The 25,275-nt window shown below is 52.9% G+C and overlaps 1 protein-coding gene across 5 annotated transcripts in view; it reads left to right on the top strand.

The window, feature by feature from the left end:
* Positions 1–1,271: 1,271 nt before the first annotated feature.
* The window catches only part of POU2F2 (POU class 2 homeobox 2), a 32,467-nt gene continuing 8,463 nt past the window's right edge, over positions 1,272–25,275 (top strand). For 2 of the 5 annotated variants that reach the window (XM_048223643.2, XM_048223644.2), the window contains exons 1-6: positions 1,272–1,299; positions 8,512–8,577; positions 8,678–8,712; positions 8,851–8,907; positions 12,017–12,133; positions 12,373–12,651. In XM_048223643.2, the coding sequence (XP_048079600.1) occupies positions 1,272–1,299; positions 8,512–8,577; positions 8,678–8,712; positions 8,851–8,907; positions 12,017–12,133; positions 12,373–12,651 (582 nt within the window). Of the gene's footprint in view, positions 1,300–8,501; positions 8,578–8,677; positions 8,713–8,850; positions 8,908–11,950; positions 12,134–12,372; positions 12,652–25,275 lie in introns of those variants that run through there. The other 3 variants (XM_057314425.1, XM_048223646.2, XM_044378183.3) reach the window with 2 other exon arrangements.

Here is a 25,275-nt window from a genome sequence, read left to right on the forward strand (position 1 = left end):
TGCACACGTGTGTGTGAAGTGCCGGGGCCCATGTGTGTAAATACTTGAGTGTATGTGTCCGTCTGGGTGAGTCCAGGCGTCTGTGCGCGCATGTGGTTTAGGGATCCCTCAGGGTGGGCTCGGCGAGTCCTGCGAGGCCGAGGGCGGGCAGGCTGGCTGTGTGGAAGCGCCAGGGGGCCTGGCAGCCTCGGACCGGGCGCAGGGAGGAGGAAGAGGGCAGCGGGCCCGGCCGCGCCTTTGTGTGCGCGGCCGTGCGCTGGGAGTCCTGCGCCTTTGTGTGACCCTCGCAGGTGTGCGCGCGGGGGCGGGGGGGGGGGGCGCGGGGAGGGGAGCGGGGGGAGGGGCTTCCTCCTCCGCAGCCGGCCCCGCCCTCCGGCCTATTGGCTGGGCGCTGCCGCCCTCTGGCGGGCGCGGAGGGAAATGCTGGGCCAGGAGCGCAGTTCTGAAAAGGGCCGGCGGTCAGTGGGGGGGGGGGGGGGGGGGGGGGGACCCGGGGCTCCTTAACCGAACCGCCTCAGGCTCCCGCATTTGCCCCCTGGCAGACGTCTTGCCACTCTGGGCCAAGGCCCCGCCCCGTCGCCCGCACTGCCACTGCCCATGGGCACCGCTTCGTCTCAGTGGACGGACGCCTCACCTGCGGACAAGTGCATGGCTGGGTACCACCCTTCCCACAGCCTTGCAGGACACCCACCGCAAAGGTCTCTTCCTGCTGTACTTCTTGGCTTCATCGCTTCTTGGCTCTGGGCCCTCGGAATGGCCACCTCAGCTCTCTGGCCCTCAGTCTTTTCGTCTGTAAAATGGGGCAAATGGTGATCACCTCAAGAGATGGTGCCTGTCAAGTGTGCCTGTCAAGCCCAGCATTTTGAAAGTCCCCCCCTCCCGCCCCAAAACTTTAGCCAGTGTTTAGTGTTGTTGTTGTTATGGGCACACCGTCTCCCAGACCCACATGCCCTGTTCCAGATGTGTTTGCCTTGGTGGAGGCAGCTAGAGGGCTGGGGTAGCTGTTGCAGGCACCTCCTGGAGACCCAGCTGGAGGAGTCAGCTCCTCCAGCCTACTTGTCCTGTGGCCCACCACCCCCACTTCCCCAACACACACATGATTTGGGGTCCTCTGCCTCCTGAGGTGGGCCTTTGGACCGGAGTATTTTCCCTTCTGAAGGGGGCGGACCCTGTGGTTTCCTCCCTGGGTGACTTCCGGCTGAGAGGGCTTGGCCCCCAGAGAGGGCGGGGAGATGACACAGTTGTTCCCCCAGCCCTGCGGGGCGGGCAGCATGGTTCACTCCAGCATGGGGGCTCCAGGTAAGGGGCCTGGGGCCAGCGCCGGCTGCCTGCCCTGACTTTCCTCCTTAGCTGTCTCCTCTTACTTTCTTTCACTCTGTACCTCAGCAGCTCCCCCTTTCCCACCCTGCGTCCCCACGCTCAGCTCCTCTTTCCCCTTCCCTTCCACTCCAGACACCTGGGGGCTTCTGATCTCTCCCCTCATCTGTGCTGCAGTGTTCTGAGGGCTCTGGGGGATGGGGAGGATGGAGCCCCGTAGTGGTAACAGGCTCTTACATGGAGGGCCAGTGGGTGGGCTTCTTGGTTGGGGACTGCAAAGGGGTGGGAACACTGAGTTGCAGGACTTTTCAGTGTGTGAGTTTCTGTGCGTGTGTCTGTGAGTGGTAGTTCTGAGTCCTCTGAGTGTGCCTGTCATGTGTCTGTGTGTGAGGGGCTGTTGTATGTGGCATTGTGGGCTCTCCTTGGCAGTGATCTCTTGGCTCACTGCCTCACTTCATTTATCTCAGATGTCACCTCCTCAGGGAGGCCTTCCCTGACCTCCCTGTCTGAACTGGCAACCAATCCCGCCGTTCTCAGTCCCCTTGCCCTGCTTTGTCTTTCCTTTATGGCATTTATCACTGCCTGAAAATTTATTATATGTCAGTTGACTGAGTGAATGTTGGGTGCCAGGCACCATACAAGGTGATTTGTATTTGTTGGCTCATTTGGTAAAATGTGTCCATTTCTGCATAATGATAGTCATCTCCCAGCAGTGCTGATGGGACAGTTAAATGAGGTAATGTGTGTAGATGCTTAACACAGTGCCTGGAACACAGCAAGCGTCAGTACTGCGTGATTGTTTCATTTGCGGCCGTATAGACGTGAGTGTTGGTGTGTGTCACATTCGTGAGTGTCAGCGGATGTGAGTCCTTCTTTGGCGTGTACCATCCTATCTGCATCTGTGTGCGCGGGCATCCCTGGGATCCTTCAACAACATATATTTATTGAGCAGTTCCGTGCTGGGTGTTGGTATACAACTGAAAAAAGGAGCTTTCGGTCCGTCCTCCTGGAGTTCCCAGTTGGGGGAGACAGACCTGTTGCCAGATAGAGGAGGAGGCACGGGCAGGGGGTCAGGGCTGGGATGCTGGAGACACAGGAGTCGTGGGAGCCTAGAAGACCGGCCCAGTTGAGCCACTAGGGTGTCAGAGAGGGCTTCCTGGAGGAGGGGACGTCTGGGCTGAGATACGAAGGATGAGTGGGTATGAGCAAGGCGAAGGAGGTGAGGGAGGGGGTTGAGATGGAGGGAAGACTACTTGCAAGATGGCACGTGATTATTTATTGGGGTGACTGTATGTGCAACTGTGTATGTGTGCACACATACAGTGTAGACACGGAGATCCAGGGTGTCTGCACACGCATGCTGTCTACTCCACCACGGACTCATCCCTGTCTGGGGTTGAATGGGGGCCTCGTACGTGCTGGAAGTACTGAGTTAGACCCCTAACTGGGGATTTCTCACAGAGCCGCCCTGCCTGGGAGGCCCACCTGGCTTCCCTGCCTGGACACGCGTTAATATGCTGCATGGTCTTGGGCAGATCACTCGTCCTGCCTGGGCTCCACACCTGTGGACTGGGCTCAGGGGTCCACCCTGGCCACCTCCCAGGATGAGCTGATTCTGGGCGTGTGAGTGTGCACACATTTGTGTATATGTCTGTCTGAGTGGCCTGGGTATGGGTGTGTCTGCCTATGTGTCAATCTGTATGTCTGTCTGTGCGTGACTCTGGATGTGTATGTCCACATCTGTGTGTATCTGAGTAACTGTGTGTGTGTGTATGGGTGTGTGTGCATGTCTCTGTGTGTGTCTGTCTGAGTGACTCTGGGCATATGTGTGTGTCTATCTGAGCGACCTGAGTGTATGTGTGTATGCACATCTGTATCTATCTGTATGTCTGTGAGTGACAGTGTGAGTGTGTGCATGTGTGTGTGTGTACATATATGTCTATTTGTATGTCTGTGTGTGACTCTGGGGTGTGGTTCGGGGTGCGTGTGCATGTGTGTGTGTGTGTCTGAGTGACCTGTGTGTGTGTGTGTGTGTACATGTATGTTTATTTGAATGTCTGTGAGTGACTCTGGGGAGTGATTCGGGGTGTGTGTGTGTGTGTAAGTGCAGGTGTGCATGCACATGTCTGGGTGTGTGTTTTGCAAATCTACCCATGTCATTGTGTCTGGGCGTATGTCTTCTCCGCCAACATTTTTGCCTGGGATCTGTGCACACCTGTCCCTGCGTGTGTTTGTGTGGTCTCTGTCCTCGTCTGGGCCCTGCCTGGCTGAGGCTGTGGTGTGTGTGCGATGTGGCAGCGCTTGCCTGTTGTCGGCACAGCTGTGGGGCCACCCTCTCTTGTTGTGTCTGCTGCCTCTCTCTCCATTCCTCCCTCCTGACAGCTCAGAACTGTTCACTCCCTTGAGGCCACCCAGGGACAGATGTGGGGCGGTGGGGTGTGAGGTGCTGCTCCTAGGGAGGCAGGGACCGGGCCAGCTGGGCCCACAGAGGTTCCCGGCAGTGCAAACCCTGCCCACAGGGGCTCCCAAGCCGCAGCCTTGATCGAAGCCGGCTCTGAAGGCAGGAGACCCAGGGGACAGGCCAAGAGGGGCCAGGAGGGGTGAGGGGCAGCCCTTGAGCCCTCTATATTTAGTCCCATTTTCGGTAAGTGCTAACGAGAAGCTGGCCCAAGTCTGCTAAAACCGGCTGGGGGAAATGCAGAGGAGAAGTGAAAGTCCGGGGAGGGAGGGGCGAGGGAGGGGTGGGGAGGGCGGAGGGGACCCAGAGTCCCAGGCCTGAGGCAGTGGGGCAAGCGAGTGTGACCCCAAGGGTGTGGGTAGCCCTGGGTGTGTCTGACTCCAGGATGGTGGGATTCCGGGGGCCCAGTAGAATTCTGCATTGCTTTGTCCTGCCTGGCCCTCTAAAGAATTATATACCTCCTGGGATGGGAGAAGGGAGGGGTGACCATGGTCATATAACCAAGCAGCCTTTCTGTGTGAACGAGGCCTTGAGATGAGCTGCGGCGGAAGGCGCCAGGCGCCAGGGAGCCGGAGCATATTAGGATCACCTGGTGGGCGTGGGGGTGGGGGTGGAGTTGGTGGCTTTTCAAAAATCCAGATGTCCAGGTCTCCCCTTGTCCCAGTGAAACCAGAGTGTCTGGGTAGGAGTAGGTGTCTGTGTTTCTCTAGAGTCAAGAGAGAGGGGCCTGGGCCAAGGCCAACAGCCTGCAGGACGGGCACCTCAGCAGGCCTCTTAACGGGATTGCCAATGCCCTCAGGTGTTAAGGCAACATTTGGCTTTGGATCTGTGGTGGAAATGGAGTCCCCTCTTCATCTTTGGTGGGCATGATTCAATGATTTCCCTCATGCCACCTTTGCCTCCTCAGCCACTATCCCTGCAGAGGTTACTTTAAAGGTTTAGGTTGGAGTTGCTTGGGGATTGGTGCTTAAGGTCAAGGTGGCAGGTGGCAGCAGGGAGAGACACTTGTCTGGGACAAGATTGGGTCCTGGTCTGTCAGAGATTCTTGCATGCATTCGTTCATTCCAAAGACACAGTTCCAGCCAGGGCTGTTATGACACCAGCTTGGGCTCTAAGGAGCTCATAGGCTGGGGCAGGGGGACGTTGTTGCCCAGGGGGTCAGAGTGTGTGAGGGGGCAGAGGCAGGGGATTCCCAGAGAAGAGAGACACTAACCACCTGAGGAGTCAGGGAGGACCTCACAGAGAAGGTGACGTGTGAGCTGGGACCTTAAAGAGGAGCAGGAGTTTGCTAGTGGAGAAGAAAAGGTCACTAGGTGGGGGAAGGGCAAAGGTGAAGGCCTGGAGGAAGGAGGGAGATCAGGGTCTTGGGGCACCCTTGTGCACTCGACCCACACATCCTGGGCTGGGCAGTGTTGGGGACCCCAAGATGAGTCAGACCTGCCCTCAAGGGGTTCCTAGTCTAATGGGGGAGACAAACTGGGGCCCAGATGGCTGCAGCCTCTAGGTCAGTCACCAGGGGAGAGGCTGGGCCAGCGGGAGCCGGGGTGGAGGAAGGCACTGTCATAGAGGACAGAGCCTGTGCTGGGGCCTGAAGGATGAGTAGGAGGTCACCAGGCAGACAGAATATGGGATAGCCTTCCAGGCAGAGGGGGCAGCCTACAGCAAGGCCTCAGGAAACATGTTAAATGGCAGAGAGACAGTAGGACGGGGCATTTAGCAGGACAGGGCAACATTTAGCACCTACTGTTCTGAGCTGGGTGATGCCAGGGAGCCAGCAGTGAGTCAGAGCAGGCCTGCCCCCTGGTCTGGTGGGAAAGGACGCAGACACAGAAGCCCTGTGGGCTCAGGGCTAGGACAGTGGGAGGGCACGACTGTGGGAGGCTGTATTATTTTCCCAGGGCTGCTGTCACGGAGTACTGTACGCTGGGTGTCTTAAACAACAGAAATTAATTTTCCTGAAATCTGGGAGCTGGAAGCCTAAGGTCAAGGTGGCAGTGGGGTTGGTTTCTTCGGAGGCCTCTCTCCTCGGCTTGGGAGGGCCCACTTCTCCCTGTGTCTTCACATGGGCTACTTTCTGTGTGTCTGTGTCCCAATTTCCTCCTCTTATGAGGACACCAGTCATATTGGATTAAGGCCTACCGTAATGGTCTCATTTAACTTGATTACCTCTTTAAAAACCCTATCTGGGCTTTTCTTGGGGAGATGGGGAGCTGTGGAAAGGTTCAGGGCCAGGCTGTGGGAAGGATCTCCCTGGGGCCAGAGGGACACTTGTTGGGAGGAAGGGCCGGAGAGGGGGGTTGGAGCAGGGGTCTCAGGGATGCTAGGAGGGGTGGGATGCAGTATCGCACGAGCATTAGCAATTGCCGGGAGCTGGACCAAGTTCTGGGCCATGTAGAGGCAGGCTTAGGCAGGACCCCTGCCCTTAGTGTCCTGGAGTCAGGACTGGGGTCTCTCACCTGGGACCAGCACCTGGGACCACCTCCTGTGTCTCTCAAGATCATTAGTCACTCACCGCCATCCTAGTGCCTAGAAGCAGAGCCTGAGCTCTCATAGCATCCTGGGCACCTGCTCCCCACACCACCTCACCAGCCTATGCCTTAATACTGTGTACTGGCTTTTTTTTTTTAAGCTTTTAATTTCTTTTTTAATGTGAAAACATACTTACAGTAAAGTGCTCAAATTTTATGGGTGCACCTTGATGCATTTTTCCCTACATACGGAACCACATAACCACCAAATAGATGACGATACAGAACATTTCCAACCCCCTGCAGGCCTCCTCACGCTCATTCCCTGTCAGCAGCCCCCAGACGTTACCCATAATCTGACCTTGGCCATCTGATATCATCTTGCCTGTTTCTGAGCTTCCTGTAATTGGAATCCTACTGTCTGTCTGCTTTTGTGTCTGATGTCTTTCCCTTGGTGTCGTGCCTGCAAGAGTCAGTGGTGCATGTGATGCTGGAGTTTGTTCCTTTTCTTGCTGTGGGGCGTTTCATTGTATGGACATACCACACTGTGTCCGTGCGCTGATAGGCCCTTGACTTGTTTCCAGTTTGGGGCCATTTGGAAGGGGCTGCTGTTTGCCCGTGGGCTCGGGGGCAGGATTCTCCTCTGTCTCAGGAGGATGCTCGGGAGCGGATGTGCTGGGTCCTAGGGAGGGGGCACCTCTTCAGTTTTCCTGAATTGTGCTTATATCGATTTATACTCCCACGAGCAGTGTGTGACCTGGCTTTTTAATCAGGAATTTTAAACCCGAGCGGCGTTTCATGTTGAGTAACCCTCAGTTGCAAAATTCCTGGACATTTTTTGTTTTTTTTTCCAGTTGCTGAGGACGTCCTAGCTCTCGTTAGCTGGCCTTCCTTAAATATCTTGGGTGCGGAACGTGCTCGAATTGGACAGCCCCTTTGATAGGGCATCGTGGTTTAGGCAGGGATGTGGAATGTGTTGTGGGGGAGACCTTCGGGTCAGAGTCAGGGTCACGAGTAAGGTCTAAGGCCAAACTGGGAGTCAAGGTCAGATGAAGGACTTGTGCCATCAGGATGGGAGTTGGGATTCAGGGTGGGTAAGGGGACTGAGAACGGGTAGGGCAGAAGCGTAGGTTTGTATGGGATCTAGGACCAGAAAGGGTTGGGTTTGAGTCAGCGTCAGTCAGGGTGAACTTGAGTAGGGGTGACAGCTGGAGATGAGGTGGGTGGAAGCCACAGCAGGGGTCCACTAGACCATAGCAGTCCTGATAGAAGCGGGAACTCTGGAGTCATGAAGACAGGTGTCCAATCGGGGCACCTCTGTCTAACTGTGCTCCTCCTCTGTAAAATGGGGGTAATATTAGCACCAACTGCTACTGTGAGCTCCGAATCATACTTAACACTGTGCTCAGCGTTGGTAAGTGCTCACCTTTCCATTCTCAGCATCAGAGTGTTGTGAGGGTAGAGCATTGCTTTGTGTCCCCAGGGCCAGCTTGCTGTTTGCCCCTTCCCCTCATGTCCTGGGTTTACGGGACGATAGCATGGGATTGCAGTTGTAGGCTGGGGCTCCTGGGTTGGATTTGGGTGTGCAGTCAGGATTCAAGGCTGAAGTCCCAGATGAGGCCCAGAAGTAAGTCCAAGGACCTGGTCGGGGCAGAGCCGGTTGGTGTTGGAGTCGGAGTTCCGAGTTCTGAGTGAGGCTGCCGGGCCTGTGTGCTGAATGTGAAAAGGGAGGCCAGGAGGCCAGGTGGGGGTCAGGTGTGGACAGGAACATTGTGGGCTGGGGGAGGGGCAGAGGGCGCCAAATCCCACGCAGAGATCAGAAGACTCACTCCTTTGGGGATGCTGCAGCCCTTCACACCCCCAGGCCCCACTCAGAGTGGAAAACATGTCTCACCCGAAACCTGGTGAGGCAGGACGGGCGCGCCTCAGGAGGAGGCCCAAGGCTGACTCGCTCCTGTGGAACATCACCCGCCTCCTCCTGGGCACCGAAGGCTTCTCACGACCACCGGCTACCTCCCACCCTGCCCCAGGGCCTCACGGGAGCTGGCCCTCCCCGTGCCACCTTCTGCAGGGCTGAAAAGGATCCCTTTCTTGTCCTGCCAGAGGAGGGCAGAGGCCCAGTAAGGAGGGCATGTCTCCTGGCAAGAGGCACTTGCAAGGTGGCAGGGGGCGTGGGGGATTTGGAGAGAGGCCAGGGTGGTGCTGGAGGAGGGCCCAAGAGCCCGCCTGGCTTCCCTCACCCCACTTACATCCCTCTTCTGTCCCCAGGAATAAGAATGTCTAAGCCCCTGGAGGCCGAGAAGCAAGGTCTGGACTCCCCGTCAGAGCACACAGGTGGGTGGGGATGGGAGCAGGGAGGGCAGGGGGCCTGTGGGGTGGGGGAGCTGCGGGGCTGTGGGTGGCACAGGTGACAACTCTTTCCCTCTCATTGCAGACACTGAAAGAAATGGACCAGACACTAACCATCAGGTCAGGAGGGAGTAGATGAGCAGGAGAGGTGGGGAGGGGGAGAAGGGAGCAGAGGGGGCCCCTGTGGGGAAGGGGCAGGGTGTCAGAAGCTGCTTCACCTCACTCTTCCCATTTCCCACCCCAACTTTTTCTTCCCAGAACCCCCAGAATAAGACCTCCCCGTTCTCCGTGTCCCCAACTGGCCCCAGCACCAAGGTAAGCACTTATCAGAACAGCCAGGGCAGAGGAACAAGGAGGGTGTCCTGTGATGGGTTGGCATCTGGAAGAGGGTCCCGCATACCTTTTTGGGCCCAGGGCCTGAAGGGGGGGCACGGAGCCCCGATGCCTTGGTGACAAGGCTCCTCCCGCCCCTTCTCACACTCAGGCTCCCGCCCCAGGCCTGTGACTCACCCAGGCTCCTTCCCCTTCCCTGGGGGGTGGGGGTGGCCAGGGAAATCCCCCCCAGAGCCCCAGGGCGATGAACAACAGGAAGCTGAGGGCCCCACCCCCATCCCAACTTCCCTGACAGGGGCCTGCCCTACCCCCAGCCCCCCAAAACACACACTCAGGGGCCAGCCAATAAAGGGGTATATGGGATGGAGGGGGCAGACCTAGTAAGGATGACTGAGGTTGATGGGGAGGCTGGAAGTGGCCGGACAGAAGAAATCCCTAATCCATTCAGGGCCCTGCCTGCTTCTGGGCACTGCTGGGCTTCCTGAGGTTTCTGGGGCCCAGGCCTCCATGCTCTAGCCTGGTGGCTACAGAAGACTGACGGTAGCATGGAGGGCAGGGGCAGAGGGGTCCTTGGCAAGGGATGGGGTTGGGGGCCGGGAACTACTCTGTGACCTTGGGAAAATCACTGCCCGCCCCCACCACCACAGGGCTTCTCGGTTTCCTCGTCTCTAACATGGGGGGCTGTCGAATCCGACAGCCTCTGAGGTGTCCTGTTGCAGCTTAGTGGGTGGGTATCTTGTGCTGAGTGAGTTGGCCAGGGCCCCGGGGGAAGGGCTCTGGCCCTGGCTTCCTTCCCTCTGATCTCAGGAGCAGTTCTGGCCTTAGCCCTTGGAGCAGAGTGCACGTCCATCGCCCTGACCCTCTCCCTCCTCAGCTGCATCTTTGCAGCCTCTCCCAGCCCCACGGCAGCCTTGCTTCTCTGTGGGGAAACCAGGGGCCCTGGGAAAGAAGGGTTCTCGCTGCCCTTCCCCGTCCTGGACCCTGGTTCCTCGGGAAAGCCCGAGGCAGAGAGGGTGTTGACCTCTGACTCTGGGCCTCTGTCCACACCTCGTCCTGTTTGCTGGCAGCCTCTGCTTTCCCCAACTGCAGTGATTCATGTGCTCCCATCACAATTTCAGACACATCCACACACGGCCGTGTACAATTACTTACATCACAATTGTGTTAATTGGCTTCATTTGTAAAAAAAATTTTATTATGGAAACTGTGAAACAGATACCAAAGGAGAAAAAAAGGGTATCATGAAAATAAGCCCCCAGGTACCCATCAGTCAGCTTCAGCCATTTTCAGCTCATGAACTGGCTTGCTTTTTCAACAGCTCAAATACATGTTTTCTTAAATGGAAATTTCATGAATGGAAAACCAGAATCTCTTGCCATGGAAATAAATACAATGTGTTTTTTTTTTTTTTTTTTTTTTTTTTTTAACTAATCTCCACACTCAACACGGGGCTCGATCTCACGACCCCGAGATCAAGCGTCGATGCTGTACCGACTGAGCCAGCCAGGCGCCCCAACACAATGATTATTAAAATGTACTCAGAGACTCTTGCCTGTTGACGGGTCTAAGCCTGAGGTCTTTCCTTCATTTGTTCAAAAGGGACATGAGCAGTGTTGGGGGTGAGGCATTAGAGCCATCCCAGCACCTAATGGAGGCTTTCTCAAGAGAACCAGAAAGAATGAAAGACATCTGAAAGAGAACTAGTATCCTCACCATGTTTTTTTTTTTTTTCTGACTTTTCATTGAAATGTGACGCACGCAGAGATCCTCAGTGAATTTTCACAAACTGAACACCTGTGTTGCCCACACCAGATCTTCCAGACTTCCAGAGGCCCTCGATTCCCCACCAGGGGATGCTGCATCCCTGTACCCCTTAAACTTTCTGACATTTGTCTCCATACCCTGGGGCATGCTACTCACCCTCTGTGATTTGGCCTTTTCCAGGCCTCTGTTCATCTCACTCTGCATTCCAAATGCCACACCCCCCTGTAAGCTGCTCTGTCACCTTGCACAAGTTGCTTTCCCTCTCTGGACCCCCTTTTGCAAAATGGTGCTAGGACGTGGGGCTGAAGGATGATCCCATCCTTCATGAAGGGTGTGTCCCGCCCTGGGTCTAAGAGTGTGATTATGCAAGCCATGCCTTCCCCCAGCCCCACATGTCCTTTACCAGCCGACCTCTCAGGCAAGCCCACCGTAGTCTGGCCTTTCTGTCTAGGAGAGGAAGAAAGCCAGGACTGCTCTATGCTGGTCTGTCCTATGTGTTTGATGCAAGATGCCTCTCCACACAGAGATGAGGAGGGCTCAGTGAACTTCTGGGGTGGAGGCCGAAAGCTGGCGGCATCTGGGCCACATCTGGCCTACGTATGTGTTTGGCTGGTCCTGCCAGCCTTTTGGGTTTTTTTTTGTTGTTGTTGTTGTTGTTTTTTAGGTTGTTTTTGGTTTTTGCTTTAGATTTTGAAATGAGTGGTTGGTGGGAGCACAGGAGTAGCTGGGCAAGCTTCCCCTCCAGAAGGGCCTCACATGCTGCCAGCCCACCCTATCCTCGTCTGCCCATGCCACCCATTTGCACTGTCTGCATCTTTCCATGCTCATTTGAATTCCAGATCCACGTTCCAAGGTGGTGTTTTTTTTTTTTTTTTAATTACCTAAGACCCATTCTTCCAAAGAAGTCTTACTCCATTAATGAGAGATGCACTCTGGCTAAAGCAGATGAGGGGTGGGGACCCGGAACTCTATTCTTTGATGCCCCAAGTCCCCTGCTGGCACATTTCCCATTTTACAGATGGGGAAACTGCACCCTCCCCTCCACCCAGAGGGGAAAACTGCTCTCCAAAGGTACCCCTCTCCCGTTTGGTGCACGGGGGAGTATGTAGCCCTACTGATTGATGAGGAACCTGAGGCCAGAGGGGTGGTCTAAAATCCCCGGCCGGCCAGCGCAGGGCCTTGCCTCTACACCCCAGCCCACTCCTCCTGTGCCGGCCCGAGGCTGCTGTTGCCACACATGTGCCCTCTCTTTGGTTCACAGGTGGGCATTCTCTCTGGCCTCCACTTAACATTCTGGGGTCCCGGACCCTGCCTCTCTCCCCCCCAGATCAAGGCTGAAGACCCCAGTGGCGACTCAGCCCCAGCAGCACCCCCGCCCCCCCAGCCGGCTCAGCCACATCTGCCCCAGGCCCAACTCATGTTGACGGGCAGCCAGCTAGCCGGGGTAAGTACTTGGGGAAGGACGGGGAACATGGGCCTCGACCAGCCACCTCCCATCTGTTACAGGACTTGTGGCAGGGGGTGTCCTGCCAGGGCTGCGGCCATGCTCTCACGCCTGCCTCCTGCCCTCCTCAGGCCTTCTGGAAGACTTGCCCCCTAACCTGCTTGGCTCCAGCACTAACCCCTCTCTGCCTTCTCTGCTCCTCCCCCCCCTCCTGTGGCCCTGCTGCCTGTGCCGCACAGCTCACGGCGCTGATGCCCGCTCAGCAGCAGCTCCTCCTGCAGCAAGCCCAGGCCCAGCTCCTGGCCGCCGCCGTGCAGCAATCCAGTGCCGCCGCCGCTGCCGCCGCCGCCTCCACCTCCTCCTCCTCTTCCTCCTCCTCCTCCTCCTCTGCCTCCTCCTCGACCTCGCAGCCCCCAGCCTCCTCTGGGGGGGGCGACCTGCCACCACCACAGCCTGCCAGCCAGCCCCCCGGGACCCCACAGCTCACCCTCTCCCAGCCCATCCAGCTCACGGCACAGGTAAGGGCAGCCCTAGGGGGCAGGCGCCCTCCAGCAGAGGGCCCGCAGGAGCCTGTTGTGCAGGGTGCTGACTCTTCTGACTGCTGGTCATGTACCAGGCAGCTCCCAGCAACCCCAGGCACCCTTGGGGGATGTTGCCACCCGTGTCTCGGTGGGATAAATCAAGGCTCAGAGGGAGGACATCTTCCATGTGATGGCGTGCCCGGCTAACCGTTTTCTGTGTATCTCACTGAGGGTTCCCAGACACTTGGGAGGTTGGCCCATTATCCTCAGTTTATGGCTGAGGAAACGAGGAATCACCTCCATGGAATGGTGCCCGCGTGGGCGCAGAAGGAAAGGCTGAAACTCTGAGCCAGCGCCCTATAATGTGTGCTCTGGCGTATCCAGTGAGAGATGCTTTTTCAGAAAAGGGGCCCGTGGCTGCTGGGCCAGGGAATGCTGCATCCGCTCTGACCATTCTGGAGACTTCTGGCATACACTGAATCATGAGTTAGTGGCTCTGTTCATTTCCTGGGGCTGCCGTGACAAAGCCCCACAAACTGGGTGGCTCCAGGGAGATTCTCTCTCTGCTTCTTCTAGGTTCTGGTAGTGCCGGAAATCCTTGGCATTCTTGTAGCTGGATTGCTCCAATCTCTGCCTCCTTGGCCGTAGGGCCATCTTCTCTCTGTGTGTGTCTGTCTCTGCGTTCACCTTTCCCCTTCTTATTATAAGGACACCAGTCTTTGGATTAGGGCTCACCCTAATCACCTCATTTAACTTGATTACATCTGCAAAGACCATGTTTCCAAATACGGTCGTATTTACAGGCACCAGGGCTTAGGACTTCCAACAAAATCTTTTTGAGAGACCCAATTCAACCCAAGATATTGGCCAAGAAATTTCCTGTAAGGATAGTCGGTGAAACAGAGTAGGTAGAACAGAGCCTCCCCTCCTGATGGGCTTGTTCTCTCCATCCACACTTGTCCCTGTCACCCATTGGTGCTATCTTTCTGGGTTCCGAAAGCGTTTGAAGCTGTGGCCTGTGTTCCAGGGCAGTGAAGGTCCTGAGAAGTCCTGCAGCAGGGAACCTTGTTTAACTTCCCTTAGTCTTGTGTTTCCCACAATGACTGCTCTTTGGATCGCTTTTCTTTCTCTCCATCCACTACCTTCCATGGAACCCGAGGGGCCGAAACTATCTACTGTCTACACAGAGAAGGTGTCCAGAGCCTACAAGGTTGTCCCTTGACAGAGTTCAGCTTCCAATGGGCCTGTTCCACTATCACTGGTGCTCCCACAGAGACTGTTCTTAACGCTGAGCTGGTGTCTGTGCCCTTTGAGCTTCCTGCCTCTGGGCCTGGTTCTGCAGAGACACACAGAGCAATCTGTGCCCTCTGCTCTGTGACGGCTCTTCCAGACTTAGCCCCGTGACACCTGGTTCACCACGATAACCGTAACTAGAGTCTGGCAGGTGCTGCCTTTGTAGAGGGCACTGTGCTAACGGTGACCTCCTTGCATCCACAAATCCTCATCTGGGGTGAGGTCACCCCATGAGCACAAGGGGCAGAGCAGCCTGGGTGCCAGGCCTGGGAGTCCAGGGCTTGAACCACATGAGCCGGGGCTGCTGCCTGTGGCCATCCTTCCCACCTTTCCCCCACCCCTCGCCACCAGAGATCCCAGCAGCAGGGGGGCTGCCTCTCAGCACATACAGCAAGTCCCAGTGCTCAGGGCTCCTCCCCTCCCCCAGGTCTCAAGTATCCATGCCCCTGCTCCTGTTCTGTCTACCTGGAAGTTGGCTCCCTCCCTTTACATGGACAGCTTCTCTTCAGCCTTTAAACCTCAGCTTGGGGGTCCACACTGCCGGGAAGTCTTCCAAGACTTCCCTCCCTCCAGCTGCTTTGATTTCCTGCCTCCTGCATTCTCCAGAGGCCTCCAGACCCTTTCCTTTGCTTCTGGCCCTAATCACCAGCTTGGGGTCCAAATATACCTGAGTACGTATCTGTGGAAGGGACACAGACTCCAGGGAGAGAGGAGGGACAAAGCAGCCTCATGCAGGCCAGCCAGGCCATCATCCCTTGGGAGCAACAGGCGGTCCTTCCTTGCATACATTCCTAGAACCACCTCCTCCAAGCTCCGTGCCACCTGCTGTCCTGCCCAGACTCTGATTCTCAAGGCCTCCTCCAACACCTTCCTCTGGCTCCTCCCTCCCCAGCTCCTATCTGCTTGGGCAGCCTTCTGCAACTGCGAGGCTGGGCCAAATTTGTTTTCTGGGAGTTCTGTCACCCTGTGACCTCATTTCCTTAACAGACAGATGTTTATCCCATACCACTAAGAGCTCCAGGCCCCGTGCCGACCAGCTGCGGTGGGTACCACAGTCCTTCTGCCTTAGCTGCCCACTGCAGCCCCAGCTGTCTCACCCCTGGGCTTGACCCCTCTTCCTCAGCTTGTGTCCCTCGCCCGCCCATTCTGCTTCCCATGCCCGCTCCTCTCTGTCCTGGGGTCATTTCACAGACATTTCCCGGCCTCCTGTGTGTCAGGCCCTGGCGGGAAGCTAAAGGCTTAGGAATGACTCAGACCCTTCCTTGCCCCCTAAGGGCTCCCAGTCTTCTAGGGAAACAGACATGCCAACGAGCCACTAAGAAATGTTTTACTTTAACAATACTAAGAAAGTAAAAAACACCCCTAGCCCTATCATTTTAAAATTACATAAAGTACTAAGGGAAAGTCCCCCATCTGTCCCTCGAAAGCCAGTTTCCAAACCAATGTCAGTTAAACCATTTGTCAGGAACCTTCCCTGCATTTTCCTAGCTCATACAGAGAAAGGGACGGTTATAACACACTTCTATAATTTGTGTGTCCAGCACTCAGCACGATGCTTTCCACCAAGGGGGCCACGTGGATGTTTACTGAATCAATGAGGGATGTTTTGCTGCAGCTTTTCAATCAAGGGTAGGGAAGACATCTCTCCGGGGGAGTAATTCAGAATGTCTGGGGTAGGGGTAGGCATTGATTGAAAATTTACATTAACTGTTAAAACATCATTTTGTATTTAGAGAGAGGAAAAAAAGCCCTATTTCCGTAATATGACCATGGCAAATAAAGCTTGACAAAATCTTTTAGGCTGGCAGGACCTAGTGAGTACAGGTGTTCCAGAGAAACCTATTGGATGTGGTGGGAGTGTGGGAGAAGACAGGTGACCTGTGTCTGAGGGAATCAGAGAAGGCTTCCTGGAGGAGGTGGAATCTGACCTGAGCTGGGACAAGTAGGAGTTTACCGGGTTTACGAAGTGGAGAACGCTGTTGCAGACTGGAGTGTAACATGAGAGAGTGCGGTGGGCTCTGGGAGTGGGGGGTCGGGGACCAGCAGTGGAAGGTAGCACAGGATGGGCTAGGAGGCGTGGTAGCTGGACCAAACCCCATACCAGGTGGCTGGAGAAAGGGGATATTTGGCTCAGATCACTGAAGAGGCCCAGCCTGGAACGCGGGTCCCAGTCCCAGGGGTCTGTCTCTTTTATCATTCAGAGGCAGGCAAAATGGGCGCTTGCCCGTTTTGACTTGCAGCCCCTGTGCCCAGGGAGATAAAACCCTCCCGCAGGCCAGGGTTGAGTTAGTGTCCTCAACCCCTGAGAAGGTAGGGTCAGCCCACCTGGACCATGTGATCTGAGAATGGGGGAGGGCAAGTCCCCAAGAGGAAGAGACGGATGTTGTTGCTTGAGGAAGGGGCAGTGGGTGCCAGGTCAGTGACACCTGGAGGTGTGTCGTCAGTTTACCCACAGGCCCTGGAGTCCAGAAGCCGGGCCGGGATGTACTAGTTACCCCACAATGGTGGGGTTGGGGTCTGCTGTTGCTTCTCTAGCCTGGCATGTTAACATGAGGTAGTAGCCTGGGACGTAATACAGAATGTGCAGATGGTGCTTTTGCTCCCTGTTGGGTGGGTCGTGGCTTTGTGGTGTTCTGCCCCAAATGCGGGGGCTTCCTGGGCTCTGTGTGGCAAGGCCACCTTTGGGGGAGGGACATAGAAGAGCCCCTGCTAGAGACAGGCCACCTCTGCCCACACCACCTGCCCCCCCCCCAAACTTTAGGGCGTCCTCTAGTGAAGTGACTAGAATAAAAGTTGTTTATTCATTCCTCCAGCACTTATTGAGCACCTTGTGTATGCCAGGTGCCCATTCATGGCCCCGAGGGGACGGCGGTGAATGAGGCAAAGGTGGGTTCCCTTGAGGATCTTATGTTCTAGTGGGGAGACAGACAGTAAACAAGTAAACAAACAAAACAAGACTGTGTTAGAGTGAGTGTCCTGAAGAAAATGAAACAGGTTGGTGTCTTAGAGGGAGGTGGTCAGGAAAAGTTTCACTGAGGAGGTGGCCTTTGAGAGCTGAGGCCTGAATGAATCAGTCATGAAGAAGCCAGGGACAGAATTGAGGAAAAGGGAGTCACAAGTGCAGGGGTCCTTTGGTGGAAAGCAGCTTGACATCAGGGCACGGAGGAAAGTGGTATGTCTGGAGCAGAGCAAGCGAGCGGGAGACAAGTAAGAGGTGAGGTGGAGGCAGTCCGGACCAGGTGGCACAGGGCCTTCTAGGCCAGATCAAGGGGTTTGGAATGTATACCAGGTATGATGGGAAGCTTTTGGGGGTTGTCAAACAGGCAAGTGGCATGAGCCAACAGACCCTTTACAAAGCTCCCTCCAGCTGCCATGGGGAGAATGGACTGTGGAAGACCCGAGTAGAAGTGAGGGGTCCAGTGGGACATCTTGGCAGGCATCCAGGTGGGAGGTGAGGGTGATGGTGGGGGTCTGGGGTGCTATTTTATATGGATAGGCTAGATCAAGGATGATTCCTAGAATTTTGGCTTCAGCAACTGGAGGGTGGTGAGGTGATTTCCTGAGTTGGGGAAGACAGGAGGGCACAGGGTGTTCTGGAGGGCAGGAGTAGGGAACCAGGAGTTTCCCTTGGGGCATGGGAGGGGATAAAGAATCTATTCACCATCCAAGTGGAGACATCAAATAGGCAGACAGACATTTGAGGCTAGAGCTCAGCGGAGAGGCTGGGTGGGGACTGGAAGTTACGAGTTGTCAGGCAGAGGATGGGGCTCCCGCCCTGGAGAGCTTATGGTCAAAGGGGGCGACAGGAGGGGGGTATAGGGGCAGCAGATGCTTGTGCTGGGGAAGTATGTTGTGATTTCCCAAACACCTTGCAGATACTAATATTACTCAGGCCTAGTACTATCAAGTAAAGAGTCAGACATTCTTATCCCCATTTTGTAGATGAGAACACTGAGGCTCTGAGAGAGCTATGACTCAGTAGTAATGACTACCACTTATGCAGGACCACTCAAGTGAACAGAGACCAGGCTAACCATGCTATGTGTGTTGCTGCATTTAATTCCTATAATGGCCCCAGGAGATAAGAATTATTGGGGTGTCACCCAAGGAAATGGAGGCATAAACAGGGTAAGGGATACCTGTGGTTCCCCACTGTGTGAGGGACAGTCGGGTGTCTGGCCATCTCCAGGACACTGTGCACTGCCACCCTATACAGTTAAGGAGGCTGAGTCCCGGAAGAGAGCTGACTTCCAATGAGTCACACAGCAAGAAGCAAGCAACAGGGCCCAGGCTCAGACCCCCGAGGTTCCCAGCTGGCAGGGACCCTGGCACTCCTCCGACCGCCCTCCCACCCAGTGTGGGAGCTCCCTCTGCACAGTTCTGGACAAGTCGGGGTACTGTTTCTCCCAGGTGGCTCCTGGGACAGGTGCTCTCAGCCTTCCCAGGCAGCCCCTCCACCACGGGGTGGGCTGACATGTCTCAGAGGGTCAGGAAGCTAGTCCTCATTCTTTTTTTTTTTTTAAATGATTTTATTTATTTATTTAACAGAGAGAGAGGTGCGAGAGAGGGAACACAAGCAGGTGGAGTGGGAGAGGGAGAAGCAGGCTTCCCGCTGAGCAGGGAGCCCGATGCGGGGCTCGATCCCAGAATCCTGGGATCATGACCTGAGCCGAAGGCAGACACTTAACGACTGAGCCACCCAGGCACCCCACAGTCCTCATTCTGAACACAACTGATGACAATGTAGTTTACATGGTCCCCCAGACACCCCCCTTCCTGTTCTCCCCGCTCAGGACTTAATTCTAAACTGTCCATGTCTTGGAATGGGGTATCGAGGACTGGTCATAGCTTGCCATATCAGGGAAGGCTGGTGAGTGTCACGCAGACACCACCCCAGTCTGGGTGGCTGCTGGAGCATGTGTGGGGGCCTGCAGTTGTGGGGGTGGGGAATCTGCCCTGTGCGCTGGAGTGAGGCGCTGCACCTGGGCCCAAGCGGCCACAGCAGGGGCCAGGCCTCCTCTAGTTCCTTTTCAAGGCTTTTTTCCACCCCCCCACCCCCCGCAACCCCAGGTGGAGCCAAGCCCGGATGGGAAAGTGGACAATTATACTCCGTTCACCCGTGTGTCACATAAATCGAGCATCAGTCTTTCTACCCAACTGTGGCCAAGATCCCAGTTGCTGCAAAGTACAGCCTGAAACACCACCAATCAGACCTAGCTTTGACTCATTCATTCATTGGAAATTCATCGATCGCGTGCTGGGTGGCCTGCTGGGTGCCCACACTGGGGCCAGGGTGATCAGAATACAGTGATGCACGAGAACCGGTCTCTTCCCTTCTCAGCTTTAGTGGGGTGTGCTAAACCCTCTGCTCATTTTTCTCACAGGTTAGGGACAGAGCAGATGATCCGCTAAATATCCTGGCCAGGGGCTTGTCCCCAGTGTCTCCACTTCCTCTAACTCCTCCACCATCTTGACTTGGTCCTAATGCGCCCCCAAGTGGCTTCAGATTGCGCGCTGCCTGTAGATTATGGAGAAATGGGGCCTCCTACTGGTTAGCCGCAGTCCTGAGCCAGCACAGCACCCAAAATCTGTCATTCTGCAGTTTCTTTAGTCGGCAAACATTTTGTGAACATCCACCATGCCCCCACACCTTTTTGCAGGGGGGATACAGTGAGGAATAAGGAAGACAAGTCTGTGCCCTCCCAGAGCTGGCACCTACCCATAGCTGAAAATTGCTATGAAGAAAGAAAAAGAGTATAATGTAATAGAGATTGAGGAGAGGAAGACTCCTCACCAGAGCAGGAAGCCAGGGGAGGCCTCTCTCAGGAGGGAGCATTTTATAGAAACTTGCATGATGAAGTGGGGCCAGTCATGTGCAGATCAAGAAGAGGGAGGGCAACAGCATGTGCAAAGGGCCTGAGGTGGGGACCTTTTTTTCTGCCTTCAGTAACAGGAAGGAGACCGGTGTGATTGGCTCCAAGTTACAGAGTGAGAGTCCTGGTTGATGAGGAAGGCCAGGTCACCCAGGGCCATGGCAAAGAGTTGAATTGTCTTACAAATGTGATGAAAACCAGTGGAGACTTTATGGTTAGATTAACATTTCTGAACAGGAATCCCCTGGAGGGGTCTGTGGATAGAATTCAGGGAAGTCCATGAACTTGGATGGGAAAAAATTATGTCTCAACTTTTACTATCCTCTAACTGAAAATGTTCCGTTTCCTTCTATTATGAATAAAGGCAACAGACTACCATACCATTAGCGGGACTCTGTCACCAGTGGAATCACAGATATTTCTATACACAGAGACCTCAAAATATTGTTTTTACTCATCGTTGCTTTGAAATTGCAGTACTCACCAGACATATTGCTTGATCTTATTATTTAATGGGCTAACAAAGAAACCTATAGATTATTATCACAATTCAAGATGTTAGATGAATTTTTTTCATATATAGTTGATTTCATATGAAATCGTATGCATTTTAATTTACACATTTTTTAACTCTGAGAAGGGGGCAGTCGGTTTTGTCAGACACCAGGTAATGCAGAGCACAGAAGAAATTTAGAAATGTTTTTTCTGGGCTTGCAGATGTGTTGGGTGGGGGAGAGGAAAGGATGGAGAGAATTGGGACTGACCACTAAGTTTCTGGTCTGAGTGACAGTGAGTGGGGGTGTAACGGTTGGGTTTTTCATTTGGACTTCTTACCACGAAACCCCCTGATAATTGGGATGCATTTCCCCCCACTCTTTCTTCTCCCTGCTGATTCAGAAAGAAATCTGCAGACACCTCTCTTTTAGGCTTCTGGGGAGAAAGGGGGGTTTTCACTGAGAGTCACACTAGGGAGAGACAGTAGTTAACAAATATTTTAATCAGCAAGCTAGTCAGAAAAACATTGGTGATAAGTCTTTATTTCTGGCTTTATTCTTTGATTCAGGTCAGTGGGCATTTAATGGGGGCTGACGAGACTGTGTTGAGGGTTAGGGATACAAGAGTAAGACCCGGCCTCTGCATTCTAGAGTTACGGTGTTGCAGAGCAAAAACTGTACATAAGCGAATGAATGCATTGCATTGTGAGAAATGCATTGTAGAGCACTCAGGGTGGGTTCAGTTTTGTGGGGCCTGATGTTTATACAACGTGCAGGTCCTTTTGGAGAAAAGGAAGACAAAATTATAAGACCAAAATTAGGTATGGGGACTTGGAAGGGTCCGTTGTAAAGGGGGGAGGGCCTGGATTCCAGGCTTCACTCATATCGTGGCCAGGCCTCACTTGGAAGGGACGCCACCATGTGAGTGACCAGGTGGAGAGGCTCCGAAGACAAGGCAGAATGGACACAGTTTCAAAGCACAGAGTGTCGGGACTTCAAACCCCTTAAGCTGTATTCTTAGATGATGAGCAGCTCGAGTGAAGAAGCGAGAGGTCAGGAGCATCTGGGTACTCCGTCTACTTTCTGAGGCACAGAGAGAAAGCAGAGGCCTTTGCAGTGGACAGGAAATAGCCTTGAACAGTCGAAACACGAATGGTTGGGAAAACAGGGATGTTGGGCAGAAGTGACCGTTCAGTTGGGTAGGTGGGAGTAGGCTAGGTAAATGTTCAAAGCTCAAGAGGTAGGGAAGCATTTACAGTGTTGTCAGTTTCTGGTATAGTTTTCCAGGTATAGTCTATGCATACCCAGGAACTGCGTAGATATACTTTAAAAAATCCACACACACACACGAACAGTAGCACGTCATGCCCAATGCTCTGTCTCTGGAGCTCTCCACTCAACAGGATATCTTGGAGACTGTTCCATATCAGGACATGAAGAGTGTCCTCATTCTTTCTGATGAATGTATAGGGTTCCGTCATAAAGATCCACCCTAATTCATTTACCTGTTCCCCACTGCTATGCGTTCAGCTTGTTTCCACTCTTGCTAAACACTGCATGCTGCTGGGAATATCCTTCTAGAGAGATCATTTTGCACAAGTGTGAATGTATCTCTAAGATAAATTCCTAGAAGTGAAATGGCAACAGGTATATGCCTTTGTAATTCTTTTTTCTTTATTTTGTTTTATTTTATTTTATTTAAATTCAATTAACATATAATGTATTATTGGTTTCAGAGGTACAGGTCAGTGACTCATCAGTCTTATATAATATCCAGTGCTCATTACATCACATGCCCTCCTTAATGTCCATCACCCAGTTACCCCATCCCCCCCACACCTCTCCCCTCCAGCAACCCTCAGTTTGTTTCATATGATTAAGAGTCTTTTATGGTTTGTATCCCTCTCAGATTTCATCTTTTATTGTTTCCTCTCTTCCCCTATGCTCCTCTGTTTTGTTTCTTAAATTCCACATATGAGTGAGATCATATGATAATTGTCTTTCTCTGATTGACTTATATCGCTTAGCATAATACCCTCTAGTTCCATCCACGTCATTGCAAATGGCAAGATTTCATTTTTTTGATGGCTATGTAATATTCACACACACACACACAATTACACACACACACACACACACACACACACACCACATCTTCTTTATCCATTCATCTCTTGATGGACATGTGGGCTCCTTCCATAGTTTGGCTATTGTGGACATCGGTGCTATAAACATTGTGGTGCCCCTTCGGATCAACTATGTTTGTATCTTTGGAGTAAATATGCAGCAGTGCAATTGCTGGGTCATAGGGTAGCTCTAGTTTCAACTTTTTGAGGAACCTCCATACTATTTCCCAGAGTGGCCATACCAGTTTGCATTCCCACCAATAGTGTAAGAGGGTTCCCCTTTCTCTGCGTCCTTGCCAACATCTGTCATTTCCTGACCTGTTAATTTTAGCCATTCTGACTAGTGTGAGGTGGTATCTCCTTGTGGTTTTCTTTTGTATTTCCCTGATGCCGAGTGATGTTGAGCATTTTTTCATGTGTCCGTTAGCTATTTGTTTGTCTTCTTTGGAGAAATGTCTGTTCATGTTTTCTGCCCTGCCTTTGTAATTCTGATAGATATTGCCAAATTATCTTCTCACCAGTGATGTGCAAGACTGTGTGTTTCCCCGTATGTTCCAACACAGCGTGTTACGCACTGCTGTTATCTTTGGCCATCAGATAGGTAGAAATAGTATCTCAGTGCAGTTGTAACTGTGTTTATCTTATTGTGAATGAGTCTGAATGTTTTTTCATTCAGAGCTGTTTGTATTTCCTTTGCCGGGCAGTCACCAGACCTATGGTGGCCAGATTACTATTGGATTGTTAGTTTTTCTCTTATTGATCTGTAATCACTCTTTATATGTTAAAGAAATGAACCCTTTGTGTCAAGTTGCTTATGTTTTTCCTCAGCTTGTTCACTTCCTATGACATTAAATTGGTCTTTGGAATAATGATAGCATTGGGAGGAATTGAGGGGCATGTGTCATCCCCCTCAATTTCCCAGAAAGAAAAAGAATGTCACTCTAAGTAACATAACTTTCCAATGTACATAAAAGTTGCTGAGTAAATTATGAAGCATCAGTGTGGGTTCATTCAACAAATATATGTGGAGCACTTACTGGGTGCCAGATCCTGTTCTAGATGCTGACATTATACTAATGACCAAAACCATCAAGATCACACTCTCGTGGAGCTGACATACCAGTGAGGGAGATGCACTGTGAAAGGGTACATGGAAAGAGAGACACCTTGAGATAGTGAGAAGTCTTACAGAGGAGGTGAAATGGAGATAACAAAGGAAGGGGTGGTGGTGGCTGCTTTAGATTAGATGGTCAAGGACGGCGTCTCTGAAGAGGTGATTTTTTTTTTTTTCAAGAGAGAGAGCGTGAGTGTCTGAGGAGTGGAGACAGAGGGAGAGAGAGAATCTTTTTTAAAGGATTTGTTTATTTATTTATTTACTTATTTTTCTATTTATTTTTAAAGATTTTGTTTGTTTATTTGAGAGAGAGAGAACACAGAGGGAGAGGGAAAAGCAGACTCCTCACTGAGCAGAGAGCCCAATGCCAGGCTTGATCCCAGGACCCTGAGATCATGACCTGAGCTGAAAGCAGACGCTTAACCAACTGAGCCACCCAGGTGTTCCTATTTATTTATTTTAGAGGGAGAGAGCATGAGTGGAAGGGGCAGAGGGAGAGGGAGAGAATCTTAAGCAGGCTCCATGACCAGCGCAGAGCCTGACACAGGGCTCGATCTCATGACCCTGAGATCACCACCCTGAGATCATGACCTGAGCGGAAATCAAGAGTTGGACACTTAACTGACTGAGCCACCCAGGCGCCCCTGAAAAGGTGATTTTACGTGAAGACCTGAGTGATAAGAAGGGCCTTGGCAGGAGTATAAGAACTAGAACTGCTTGGCAGAGGGAACAGCATGTGCAAAGGCCCTGAGGTAGGAGTACATGTCAGGAAGACTAGCATGGGCTTCGGTATAAAGGACCTTAGAGATCAGGTGAGGAGTTTTGATTGTATTATTGTGGCTACGAGAAGCCATTGGAGTGTGTGTGTGTGTGTGTGTGTGTGTGTGTGTGTGTGTAAGGGGGTTTTGCTTTTCCTTTTAGAAATGTTCAAACCTAAAAGTGGAGAGTATGACATAAGGAACCATATGTGCCTTCACCCACCTCAGTAGCTATCAACCTTTTGCCAATCCTGTTTCATCTCTACCCCTCACTTTGTTTTGGTGGAAAGGCTGGATTTTTTTTCCCTCTCCCTCTGTCCCTGCCTCATTTCCCTTAAAACAAAATATTTTCATTGAAGTAGAACAAATACTGAAAAGTGCACAGTTCATAAATATACAGATCAATGACACTCAGAAACCAAGCATACTCATATAACTGGCAACTAGATCAGAAACTGAATATGGCCAGCTCCCCAGGCACCTCTGGGATCCTTCTCACCTCTCCTTCCCCAAATGCCAATGGAACCATAGAGGATGCTCTCTATCGTGTCTTGCTTCTTCCATGTGTCATGTCTGGGAAGTTTACTTTATTGTGCGTCATTACAGATTTTAGACTGCCCCTTCTCGTTGCTGTAGCATTCCAGTGAATCAGTTTACTCACCCATTTCGATTCTTGATGGGTACCTGGGCTTTCTTTGGGTTTGGGCTATTACAAATGGTTCTGCCGTGAACATTCTGGTACACGTCTTTTGGTGAACACACGTACACACTTACAGGGGCTAACACCCAGGTGAGGAACTGCTGCGTCCTGAGGCAGGCATATGTTGGGCTTTAGTAAATAGTGCCCGTATTTGTTTTCTAGGGCTGCCGTAACAACCAACCGTGAACTGGCCGTCTTAAACAACAGACATGTATTCTTTCACAGTTCTGCAAGGCTTTAAGTCCAAAGCCAGTGTGTTGTCA

Source organism: Ursus arctos, unplaced genomic scaffold (genome assembly GCF_023065955.2).
Source record: "Ursus arctos isolate Adak ecotype North America unplaced genomic scaffold, UrsArc2.0 scaffold_19, whole genome shotgun sequence".
Taxonomy (NCBI): Eukaryota; Metazoa; Chordata; class Mammalia; order Carnivora; family Ursidae; genus Ursus; species Ursus arctos.